The 12,185-nt window shown below is 44.1% G+C and overlaps 1 protein-coding gene across 4 annotated transcripts in view; it reads left to right on the forward strand.

The window, feature by feature from the left end:
* The window catches only part of CLPTM1 (CLPTM1 regulator of GABA type A receptor forward trafficking), a 43,053-nt gene that overhangs the window by 13,417 nt on the left and 17,451 nt on the right, over window positions 1–12,185 (forward strand). For all 4 annotated transcript variants that reach the window (XM_073549356.1, XM_073549358.1, XM_073549357.1 and 1 more), the window contains exons 2-5: window positions 5,936–6,057; window positions 7,053–7,176; window positions 7,268–7,426; window positions 7,766–7,883. In XM_073549356.1, the coding sequence (XP_073405457.1) occupies window positions 5,936–6,057; window positions 7,053–7,176; window positions 7,268–7,426; window positions 7,766–7,883 (523 nt within the window). The remainder of the gene's footprint in view (window positions 1–5,935; window positions 6,058–7,052; window positions 7,177–7,267; window positions 7,427–7,765; window positions 7,884–12,185) is intronic.

Here is a 12,185-nt window from a genome sequence, read left to right on the forward strand (position 1 = left end):
ACCGTGTGCCAAAACTTTATTGAACCACCAACAGACAATAGAGCAGTCCCAACAAATACACAAGGTGGTGCAAATTACAGAGTCTCACCCTTCCATTGGCTCAGTGCGATTAGAGGAGCTGCGACTTCTAGGCCTGACTACCTCCTCCTGTTGCACCCTGATTTTGGCGGACACCCATAGAGCGGAGTTAGCGGCAAGCTTCGGAAGCTGACATTCTTTTGTGATATGTGGCCAGTTGACCTGATTGTCTCAACCTGGCTTCTCCAAATGTCTCCATAGGTTCAGAGATGGTCAATGGAGCAGATCTGTATTTCTCCAGCTGGAGCCATGGTCCCCTAAGCTGGCATCCTGTAGAATGTCTCAAATCTGTATTCCTCTGAATGGAGCCTTGTTGCATTGGCTACTCTTATGTAGAGTCCCTCTTAGAACAGAGGCTGATCCCACTTTTATAGTTCACAATTGTCCTTCAGGCCACCATCATCCACAGGTCATGGGGAAGGTGGGATGAGGTCATCTCTCATTTGTTCAAGTTCTCATTCAATCTGCATAGTTTGTCCTTCACCGGTTGCAGGTCAGCACGCTTCATGGACTAATACAATCGGTAACCACTTATTAGCAAACATTGATTGTTCAATTACCCTGCGTCTGTCTTCCAAGGATAGCAGCACAATAAGTTGCAACAAATATCAATTCAAGAGTCGTCGTTCAGACTCACATGAACATTGGCCTATGTCTCTTGACCCACTGAAGAAAAATACGACTGGCCCAATTAAGAATTAATGCTGTGTCGTCGCAGCCCCCAATATAGAATTCAGAGGTTAGCCCCTTGTTTGCAGTGGAGTACGATTGTGCCCAGTCCTCCAGAGACAGAGCCATCCTGCTATCCCGTGTAGGCTGGCTTCAGAAGGGCATAAAATTCTGTATGTGGACTGCTATGCCCTGACTGACCACTGGTCTCTTGACGTGAGCTTACTGCATCCTAAATAGGTCATGGTGTGTCTTGCAGTTTTGCAAAGGCACGTTACGTCGTACTGTTTATTAATAGGTTGTCCAGCACCTCTACCGTCTGCACACCTGCCGGTCATGCATTTTTCCCAAACACACTATCATCGGTGAGGCACAAGTGAGCGTCGCCGTACAGCCCTTGTCAGTGTTGAAGTGGGAAGTAATTTGTACAACTGATCACCCGAGTTCTGGCCAATATGTTATACGTAGGGGCAGCTATAGACTTATGTCATGGTGCTCAGCAAGACGGCTAAAAACTGTGCCGTACTGTCTACCCCTTCACAGAGCAAAGCTGAGCAACTTGGATTCACCACCTTGGCTCTTATCAGGTGCTTTATGGAATTGCTATGCATGCAGCTTGCTGGCTCCGCAGAGCATACCCATTAACCACAGTGTTAATGTTTGTGTCTGGTTGGACCTTAATCAGGAATTTTTATTGCGTTCACTTATTAACCAGTTCACGGGAGGATTCATTCACAACGGGTCTTTATGTAATTACTGGAGGTGTGAAGGCATCCTCCCCCGGGGTCTATGCGAAATGGAGTGGGAAATTACTCCTTAAATATTTAGGTATCCCACAGTGAAGTTTGGGCATCATCTTCTACATTCTTTAAAGGGCAACTTGGTAGGGTACCCTCACCCAACATCAGACTCTTTGGTGTGAGGATTCATAAAGTGGCCATTCCAATGAAGACCATCGCAGGGTGATCCTCGAAATGTCTGACTAGCCGCGGCTTCAGCATACATAACGTCTAATTAGAAGAGCAACTTTCTGTCCTCCTGAGTTAACCCCTTTCAATGGGACTTACCCTTATATTTAAAGCTGACAAGTTGCTCCATTGCACATAATATAAGGCAATGTACTCATGTGAGGTAGCAGGTGACGGCACATGGTGGTATGTGTGTGGCTATGTAAGAATAAAGTGCTTCAAGTGCGGTACCACAAGTGGAATTAGGTGCATATAGTGGACAAGGACTTACTGGTTTAGTGTAACTAGAGGGATACCAGCCTGCTGCCCCTAGGCGCGTTTCGCTGCATCTTCATCAGGAGGCCTCCTGAGGAGAAAAAGTCAGCCTTTGATCTCCTCCTGTGCTGAAGCCAATTTGTCAATCATGCCACTGTGTATGATCCCAGCGAAATGCAGTGGTGAGTGGCGGCGCTCCCCGATTTAGTCCACAAGAGCCTTCTTTGAAGGTGTTATGTTCAGATCAGGCGTCCTGTAGCCAGTCTGTGCTTAGCTTTCTGTACTCAAGACCATGATACACGGACGTCTGAATTAAACCTAAATTGCAGATAGAAAATCTAGCCAAACTGGCTGTGGTGCCATTGACATATACATCTTTTGGCCAGTAACACACTCCACCGTTCTACTAAACTGCATCGAAATCATAAAAGCATCTCTAGAATTTTATGCGGGTTCCCAATGGCTATTAAAATTTCCTAATTTCTATCCAGATTGCCATTTATACTGTAAGGGCTCATACTCACTTGCGAGAGACTCTCTCGCAAGTGAGTATGAGCCCTTAAAAAGATATCCAGCTCCTAACAATGATGTCGGGCTTCTCTACTGGTGTTTGTACAGCTCGAATGGGCAACACCCTGAGGAAGTGTCATCCAGGGCATAGTCTTACACATAAAGATTTTCATTTAGAGAAGTATTATTTGGGTAGAAAGGTAAAATGAGCAATTGTAAGTACACAGTGTTAATAATATGATTGTAATATATTAAGAGGAGAAATACTTTGATGGGAAGAGGAAGAGTCCTTCTTTAAAGTGGTTTTCCAGGCTCCAAATATGTATTATGTAGACACTTAATAATTAAAGGTGTATTGCAGTCTCTAAAAAACCACTAGATGGTAGATCTGTGAAGCTCCCACCTATAGTACCTGGACATGCACAATACTATATCGGCCACATGTGTGGACACTATAATGGGTTATTATGGATCCAGCAAAGTGGTGGCTTGATCAGTCATTTTATTTTGGGCTCATTATGTCACTGTGGGTGCCCAGACAAGCCTGAATTCGGGGCGGAATTGCATAAATTCTTGCACAAGTAGTTAAGGAAACTGGAAGCCCCGGTTTTTATTTTGAGCGATGTTGTAACTTCGTCAGATAGGAAGCAGATGATAATTTCTGTAGTCCTAGTGTTTTGGGGACAACGTTCTATGGAAACACACAGGATACTATCCAAATGCTGAGTTTACATTCGCTTCCACTCAAAAGAGGTGGCTGGTCTAAATCCCAAGGAGACGAACCTCCCATGTTTCGGCCATATACGGTACATTAAAGCACTATTGCCATATCTGCAGCTAATTTCCTATTTCTAGTCTAAGAAATTACTTGGAGGCTTATTTCCATCATTAAAGGGACTCTTGTCACCTCATTTTCGTGCTGTATGTAAATTAGTTGGGTCCGGTCCGATGGGCGGTGTTTTTTCTCCTTCCCTCCACCCCTCCTTGGCCACTGTACGCAATATTACAGGTAATTTCCCTAGTGATTGTCCATATGTCTTCATATTTCTTTTGTTTTTGTGGAAATTTCTGTCATCCAGGCTTAGTGGTGCGTGTAGCTGTCTAATACCTTGTGGGATGTAGTGATAATAGAGGTTTCCGTCTAGGGGTGTTTCCAGGTCCAGTGTGATGGAGGCCGCTTTAACTCCCAATTATGGTTAGATGTTGTTCCTTTGCGATCGTTTACTTTTTTTTTCTTTTTTTTTTTCATACTCGTGACCCCGTTTGCCTTGGTGTTTGTGGTGTCAGCAGGTGTTTTTTTTTTTCTATGTGATGAAAACATTTCTTTTGTGTGTGTATAATACAAGGAAACTGGCAATTCAGGAATCTGGTGGCAGAACGTATTCAGGTCTTGTTTAGCTGGAAAAGTGTTGTGCTTTTCATAGAGGTGACAGTGGATATGACGAAAGACTAAATACTGCGGATCAGTGGGTCACATTCAATCTTGTGACCCAACATACAGTTGTGCTCAAAAATTTACATCCCCTGCCAGAATTTTTGCTTTCTTGGCCTTTTTTCAGAGAATATGAATGATAACACTATAACTGTTTCTCCACTCATGGTTAGTGGTTGGGTGAAGCCATTTATTGTCAAACTACTGTGTTTTCTCTTTTTAACTCCTAATGACAACAGAAAGCATCTAAATGACCCTGATCAAAAGTTCACATACCCTGGTGATTCTGACCTGATAACATGCACAGAAGTTGACACAAATGGGATTGACTGGCTCCTTAAAGGTAACACCCTCACTTCAAGTTTGTGATCACCGAGATTAGTCCTGCCCGGGAGGATCTTGTTATCTGGTCAGTTTTACTGCACAATGAAAACCGTAAACAACAAGCCAAGAAAATGTTGGTGGAACTGCGGTTTTTTTTGTTTTTTCTCACCACGCCTGAAATTTTTTCCTTTTTTTCCTCCATACGTTATATGGTAAAATAAATGGTCTCCTTCAAATCTACAACTCATCCCACAAAAAAAAATCCTACAACTATGGAAGAATGAGTTATTGCCCAAGGAAGGGGGGGGAGGAAGAAACAAAAGTGGAAAAAAAACAAACAAAAAAACGACTGCACTTAGATAGCATTTGTTTTCATTCTCCTCTACACTTTGTTTAAACTTTTTGCGTGGAAATGGGCGCATTATAAAATCCACAACCTGCCTTTTATTTGGTCATAATGTGTTATGAGTTTAACCCTTTGCAACACTACACATGCGCCACCCCGATCCCTTTACCTGTAGATTCCTACCTCGGCTATTACTGTTTTGCAACATTTGGTGAGAGAACCTGTTTCTGGTTTATTTATCACAGGTGAGGGGCTGTTGATGGATTAGCAATTAACAGATTACCAGTCGTATTGAAGAGATAGAAAAAAAAATGAAAATATTGCCCATGGCCTAAATAATATATCTGCTTTACCCCTGCTGTTGCAGGGTCTCTTCCACTGATTCCTCCCCCCCATCCTGCTTGTGTTCTGTTTACATTGGCTGCAGCGGGCACGTCCTGTATACCCCACGTGACCACTACAGCCGATGAGTCTTCTGCTGTGGAGGCTATTGAATGGCTGCAGCGGTTGTGTGGGATGGGACGTGACTGCTGCAGCCAATGTAAACCGAAGACCAGCAGGGAGGATCAGGGATGGCGAGGGTAACATAGGTGGGTATGTAGCTACTTATCTTAGCTCTATGGCCACCTGTGAGGAATGTCTTAATTAACTCAGAAAACGCCTGTTAAGAAATATACTATGTAAATTTAAAGGGGATGTCTGGGTGCAGGTATTAACCTGTCCGTAGAATAGGTTGTTAATATCTGATCCGTGGGGGCCTGAGCTTGGTGCTCGAGCATCTATCAGCTCACCGGTGGGGGTACCTGTGCTCGGACAACCACATTAATGTCACCAGTATAGGGGTCCGGGGATAGCACTGTGTATACCCTTGTGTACGCTGCAATCCCCCAAGGACCATGCAGACTGATACTGACATATTGCAGCATACAGCTGCTTAACCCTTACTGCAAGAGCTTAGTCCTGATTCTGCACAGCACCTGATGAAGTCACATGGCTTATTAAAGGGGTGCACCACTACCTGGCCATCCCCCGAATTAAATAAAATACACCCCATTGTAAAATGAAAATACCCTACTCGCCTCCCTTCCCGGCCACAGATCTCATGTGGCATAACAATGTGATGGGAGACCTGGAATGGAGCCAGTGAGGAAGAGAGTATGGGGGATTTCTATTTTATAAGGGGAACTGCGATATTTAAAAAAAAGAGAAAAAAGTGTCCGGTTAGTGGCCACATTCTGCAAGTGGGGAAAATTGTAATCATCCGCCTCTGAAAATAATACATTTTGTCGCGACTCATCTTGATTTTTACATTGATCTGATTTACTGACAATGAACTTTTTTGTGCTTTTGCAGACCAGCATCAATGGCTCTGTCGGGACCGAAGCAGCCATCGCTCCTGACCAACCGAATGCACAACAGCAACAACAACCGCCCCCGCCTAATGCATGGCAGGTGATCAAAGGTGTCCTCTTCAGGTCAGTGGTCTCTCCGTACCCCAAACTTATAATACTGCAAATGCATCATGTACCCATCACCAGGTGCAGCACTCAGGTATTAGGGCCACTGAATGCGTCACACTCAGGTCTGGGCCGTCTATTGGGTCCATGTCGCCCTTTTGGTTTGATAATGGCAATTTATTAATACGACCACTTTCTATGTATATTTCCATCTGGATCGGTCACCCGTCAGATCCCTTTTTTCAATGGTTTCCAATCTGTGAAGAATAGAGCGCAGCTTTATCTGCTCCCCAGTATATGGTGCTTTGCAGGGTGTACTTTGTTGTGTTACCCATGTATGACCAATAGGTGGCACTATTGAGCCAAGGGTAAATCGATTCTATACCAATGAGCCATTTCTACAGGCCGAATCACATAAAGCATGGCAAGCACGTGCCTAAAGTGACTACAAGAGCATATTACAATAGGTCATTGGAGAGAGTGCAAAGCGATTCACAGGACCCGGTCATCAGTAATCTGTGGCTGCCAGACGGGAGTCCAGTGAAGCTCCTCTTACCTGACTCTTTTTTTGATTAAGAACCCTAATGCGTAACACCGCAACAATGACATTGCCAGGCCGAGTAATCAAAAGTGGAGTCTGGAAACCGACAGGTAGGAGGTGGTTCACTGGGCTCCTGTCCACTAACCACCGATTACTATCGTGGCCCCTGTACAGAATCCTGGGAATGGATTTGCACCAAAATCACGTCAGTGGTTTTGCAAAGGGTCAGACCCTCATAGAGGTAAATGGAAGCGCTCACCCACCATTCAATGCCACACTCTAATCAGCTGATGGGCCGGGGGGCTCAGAGCTTAACTCCCTCCCATTTGATAATCCTACAGATGGGTCATTCATTTTGACAACCTTATATAATAATGAGATATGAACTTATTCCTTCACTGACACAGGAATCTGTATGAAGGCTTCACTTCGAGGAACATGTCATGTCATGTCGACTTCTCTCCTATTACAGGATCTTTATCATTTGGGCCATCAGCAGCTGGTTCCGCAGAGGATCAGCTCCCCAGGACCAAAACACATCCGCTGGGGCTCCGCGACCCCCCAGCCGCAATCTCTTTCCTAAAGACACTTTAATGGTACAGTTGTATTATGGCTAGTACTATCCGGCTGAATCGCACCGCCAGCCCAGTGGCCACTAACTTTGTCGCTCATCTTGTTTTTCTGCAGGACCTCTACGTGTTCCTTTCGGAGAGCGAGCACTTCATGGAGTTTAACTCTTCTACGGCTCTCTTCTGGGAGCAGCGAGATTTGGTCTACGGGGACTGGAGCAGCGGCGAAAATGGAGACGGCTGCTACGATCAGTACTCTGAAATCAGTATTCCTGAGGTGAGGGTCTGCTCAGTTATTTGCTAAACTTATGTGTCAGATTTGTTTTTAAACAATTTGCAGGTTTGCTGTTAAAAAAAATCCCCTGTGTACCCCACAATGGTACCTCTATTAAAACTTCAACTCATCCTGCAAAAAGTAGGCCGCACACAGCTCAGTTAGCAGAAAAATAAATTGGGCCACACTATGGTGTCCCTTGATTGCAAATATGTTGGATTTTCTGTTGTTGGTCACAGTTCATATGCAGTTCACTTGTTATAGACTTCAATGCAAGTCACGTGCGATGTGTCTGCAAGAGCTGGCCTCTTTCAATAATTGCATTTAATGTCTTGGTCTTAGGGAGTCCAGAACAATGGCACCTTCTATATTCATGTATACCTGACCAAGAGTGGCTTCCACCCAGATCCCAGCCGGAAGGCCATACATCGGAGGCTGGCCACCGTTTATACATCTCGTAGTAAGGATTGCGTCTTCTTTATTATGGTCCATCACTCACCATACTGTTCTGTGTATTTCCCTATTCCCCCCCCTCTTTCACTATTTGCTGTCTCTCATTGCCACTTTTTTTCTAATAACCCCCCACAACATCACACAGGAGGATGTTGTCTCATCCTAATAGGGACAGGAAATACGAAAGAGGTCAAATAGCCCCTCCCATCTTCTTACCCCAGTGTTTTTCCTGTCGCTATAGGAATTAAGAGGTTATTCTTAGTGCTTTGTGCCGGCGGCAGACACCAGACATTTAACACAGCTGGGCAGCAGGAGATCAGTCGGTCTTACCCTTCTTCTCCACATGCTGTTCTTGGCTCCCTAGGATTTAGTACATAGTTTTTCCCCCACTCTGCGCCTCTGGGTAGAGTCTGGGGGAGTTCTTGGGCGGGAGGCCTCTCTGAGCTCTCCAGACCCATCTCCTCCCCCTGCTCCTGCTGGCGCGGACCGCTGTGCTGCAACGAAGTATGCTTCTGGCTTCCCTAAGTGTAAACTAGTGCAGTCCCGGTGGCTGGAAGCGACGTCAGATGCCAGTCTGGCATGCTGAGATCATCACTTCCGGTTTTGCGTTCCACATTGGAACGCACCAGGAAATTCAAACGGTGGACTTCACCGATGGAGTCCACCAACGGGGCAAGAGCGGAGAAGGAACCCCTCTGATTGCACGGAGGCGCTGGCCGGTCGCCCTACTTAACCCCTTCACTACCAAGGGTGGTTTGCACGTTAACTACCGGGCCAATTTTTACAATTCTGACCACTGTCCCTTTATGAGGTCATAACTCTGAAACGCTTCCGTGGATCCCGGTGATTCTGACATTGTTTTCTCGTGACATATTGTACTTCATGTTAGTGGTAAAATTTCATTCATATAACTTGCGTTTATTTATGAGAAAAACGGAAATTTGGCGAAAATTTTGAAAATTCCGCAATTTTCCAACTTTGAATTTTTATGCCCTTAAATCACAGAGATATGGCACACAAAAAAGTTAATAAGTAACATTTGCCACTTGTTTACTTTACATCAGCACAATTTTGGAACCAAAATTTTTATTTGTTAGTAAGATATAAGGGTTAAAAGTTGACCAGCGATCTCTCATTTTTGCAACACCATTTTATTTTTACGGACCACATCACATTTGAAGCCACTTTGAGGGGTCTATATGATAGAAAATACCCAAAAGTGACACCATTCTAAAAACTGCACCCCTTAAGGTGCTTAAAACCACATTCAAGGAGTTTATTAACCCTTCAGGTGCGTCACAGGAATTTTTTGAATATTTAAAAAAAATGAACATTTAACTTTTTTCACAAAAAAAAATTACTTCAGGTTCAATTTTTTTTATTTTACCAAGTGTAACAGGAGAAATTGGACTGCAAAAATTATTGTGCAATTTGTCCTGAGCACGCTGATACCTGATATGTGGGGGGGAACCACTGTTTCGGCGCATGGCAGAGCTCGGAAGGGAAGGAGCGCCGTTTGACTTTTTCAATGCAAAATTGGCTGGAATTCTGATCGGACGCCATGTCGCGTTTGGAGAGCCCCTGATGTACCTAAACAGTGGAAACCCCCCACAAGTGACCCCATTTTTGAAACTAGACCCCCTAAGGAACTTATCTAGATATGTGGTGAGAACTTTGAACCCACAAGGGCTTCACAGAAGTTTATAATGTACAGCGGTACAATTAAAAAATCATATTTTTTCCACAAAATGATCTTTTCACCCCCAATTTTTATTTTCCCAAGGGTAACAGGACCCTAAAAGTTATTGTGCAATTTGTCCTGAGTACGCTGATACCCCATATGTGGGTGTAAATGACTATTTGGGCACATGGCAGAGCTCGGAAGGCAAGCAGCGCCATTTGACTTTTTTGGCTGGAATTGAGATCAGACACCATGTCGCGTTTGGAAAGCCCCTGATGTTGCAAAACAGTGGAAACCCCCCACAAATGACACCATTTTGGAAACTAGGCCCCCCAAGGAACTTATCTAGATGTGTGGTGAGAACTTTGAACCCCCAAGTGCTTCACAGAAGTTTATAACGCCCAGGCGTGAAAATAACAAAAACATTTTTTTCCACAAAAATGATATTTTTGCCCCAAAATTTTTATTTTTCTAAGGGCAACAGGAGAAATAGGACCCCAAAAGTTGTTTTGCAAATTGTCCTGTGTAGGCTGATACCCCATATGAGGGGGTAAAACACTGTTTGGGTCCATGGCAGAGCTTGGAAGGGAAGGAGCACCATTTGACTTTTTCAACGCAGAATTGGCTGGAATTGAGATCAGATGCTATGTTGCGTTTGGAGAGCACCTGATGTGCGCAAATAGTGGAAACCCCCAATTCTAACCCTAGCCCTAGCCCTAACCCTAGCCCTAACCCTAGCGGGAAAATGGAAATAAATACATTTTTTTAATTTTATTATTTTTCCCTAACTAAGGGGGTGATAACGGGGGGTTTGATTTACTATTTATGGCGGTTTTTATGTTTGACAGCTGTCGCACGCTAAAAGACGCTTTTTATTGTAAAAATAGTTTTTGCATCACCACATATTGAGAGCTATAATTTTTCCATATTTTGACCCACCGAGTCATGTGAGGTCTTATTTTTTGCGGGACGAGTTGACGCTTTTATTGGTATCATGTTCGGGCATGTGACATTTTTTGATCGCTTTTTATTTCATTTTTTGGGACGCAGAATTTACAAAAACCAGCGTTTCATGAATTTCTTTTGGGTGGTGCGTTTACGCCGTTCCGGGTGCGGTAAAATTTATAAGGCGGTTTTATTCTTCGGGTCAGTACGGTTACAGCGATACCTCATTTAGGTCGTTTTTTTATGTTTTGGCGCTTTTATGCAATGAAAACAATTTTATATAAAAAATAATTATTTTTGCATCACTTTATTCTGCGAGCTATAACTTTTTTATTTTTTCGCTGATGATGCTGTATGGTGGCTTGTTTTTTGCGGGACAAGATGACGTTTTCAGCGGTACCATGGATATTTATATGCGTCTTTTTGATCGCGCGTTATTGCACTTTTTGTTTGGCGGTATGATAATAAATCATTATTTTTTGCTTCGTTTTTTATTTTTATTTTTTAAGGGGTTCGCTTAAGGGGTTAACTATTGGGACAGTTTTATAGGGCGGGTCGTTACGGACGTGGCGATACCAAATATGTGTACTTTTATTGTTTTTTTTTTTTTTTTTTTTTATATTTCCAAAAAATGAATTTATTGGGGAATATTATTTTTTTTTTTTTTTTTTTTATTTATTTGGCGATTTTTTTTTTTTTTTTTTTTTTTTTATTTATTTATTTATTTATTTTTTTAAATTATTTTTACACTTTTTTTTTATTTTTTTTTTACTTTATTACAATGTCCCAGGTGGGACTTCACTGATCTGTCACATCACAGATCACTGTGACAGATCAGCGATCTGTCACAGGCACTGCACAGGCTTCCTCATGCCTGCGCTTTGCAGGCATTGAGGAAGCCAGCTTCCTGCAGGCCCCCGGAGGTCCCCGTCGCCATATTGGATCCGGGGGCCTGGAGGAAAGGAGTCCCCCGCAGCAGCGCTGGACATTGCGCTGCCGTGGGGGGCTCAGGGAAGCAAGGAGGGAGCCCCCTCCCTGCCGATGCTTCCCTTTAACCCCCGGTACACCGCGATCGTGTTTGATCGCGGTGTGCAAGGGGTTAACCTGTCGGGGGCGGTCCGTGACCGCCCCTGACACATTGTGCCGGGTGTCAGCTATGATAATTAGCTGACACTCGGCCGCGATCAGCGGCGCTCACCACGTGGGCGCCGCTGATCGCGATGACGTAATATTCCGTCCATGGTAATTAGGTCCATGGTCACATGGACGGAATATTTCGTCATTTGTAGGTAAGGGGTTAAGGACCCCCGTACAGAGGGTCAAGTAAGGTAGCACAAACTGTGGTAGCATGGAGTCTGATCCTTCCCACTCTGCATCTGTGGAGCCCAGTGCTGTTCCGATCACAGTAAGTTTACAGGCATTGGATCCCCTCCGTGGTGCAGGTGGAGATAATTAACCTCCTCCCCCCATTTTACCTTCTCCTCTCTTTCAGGGGGACAAGGAACCTATAACCAACGAGTAAATCCAAGGCCACTAGTCGTAAATGTGCAATATGTGGAAAACCCCTATGTCAGGAGTGTATAGAGAAGGTTCTAAAAGAAGAACAGCCCTCTTTAAGAGAAGAAATTAAAGGGATGGTACGTCAGGAGATACAATCTTCTCTAACATCCTTCTCCCAGGCAA

The sequence above is a fragment of the Dendrobates tinctorius genome, unplaced genomic scaffold, assembly GCF_039654945.1.
Source record: "Dendrobates tinctorius isolate UK_male_01 unplaced genomic scaffold, ASM3965494v1 ptg000158l, whole genome shotgun sequence".
Taxonomy (NCBI): Eukaryota; Metazoa; Chordata; class Amphibia; order Anura; family Dendrobatidae; genus Dendrobates; species Dendrobates tinctorius.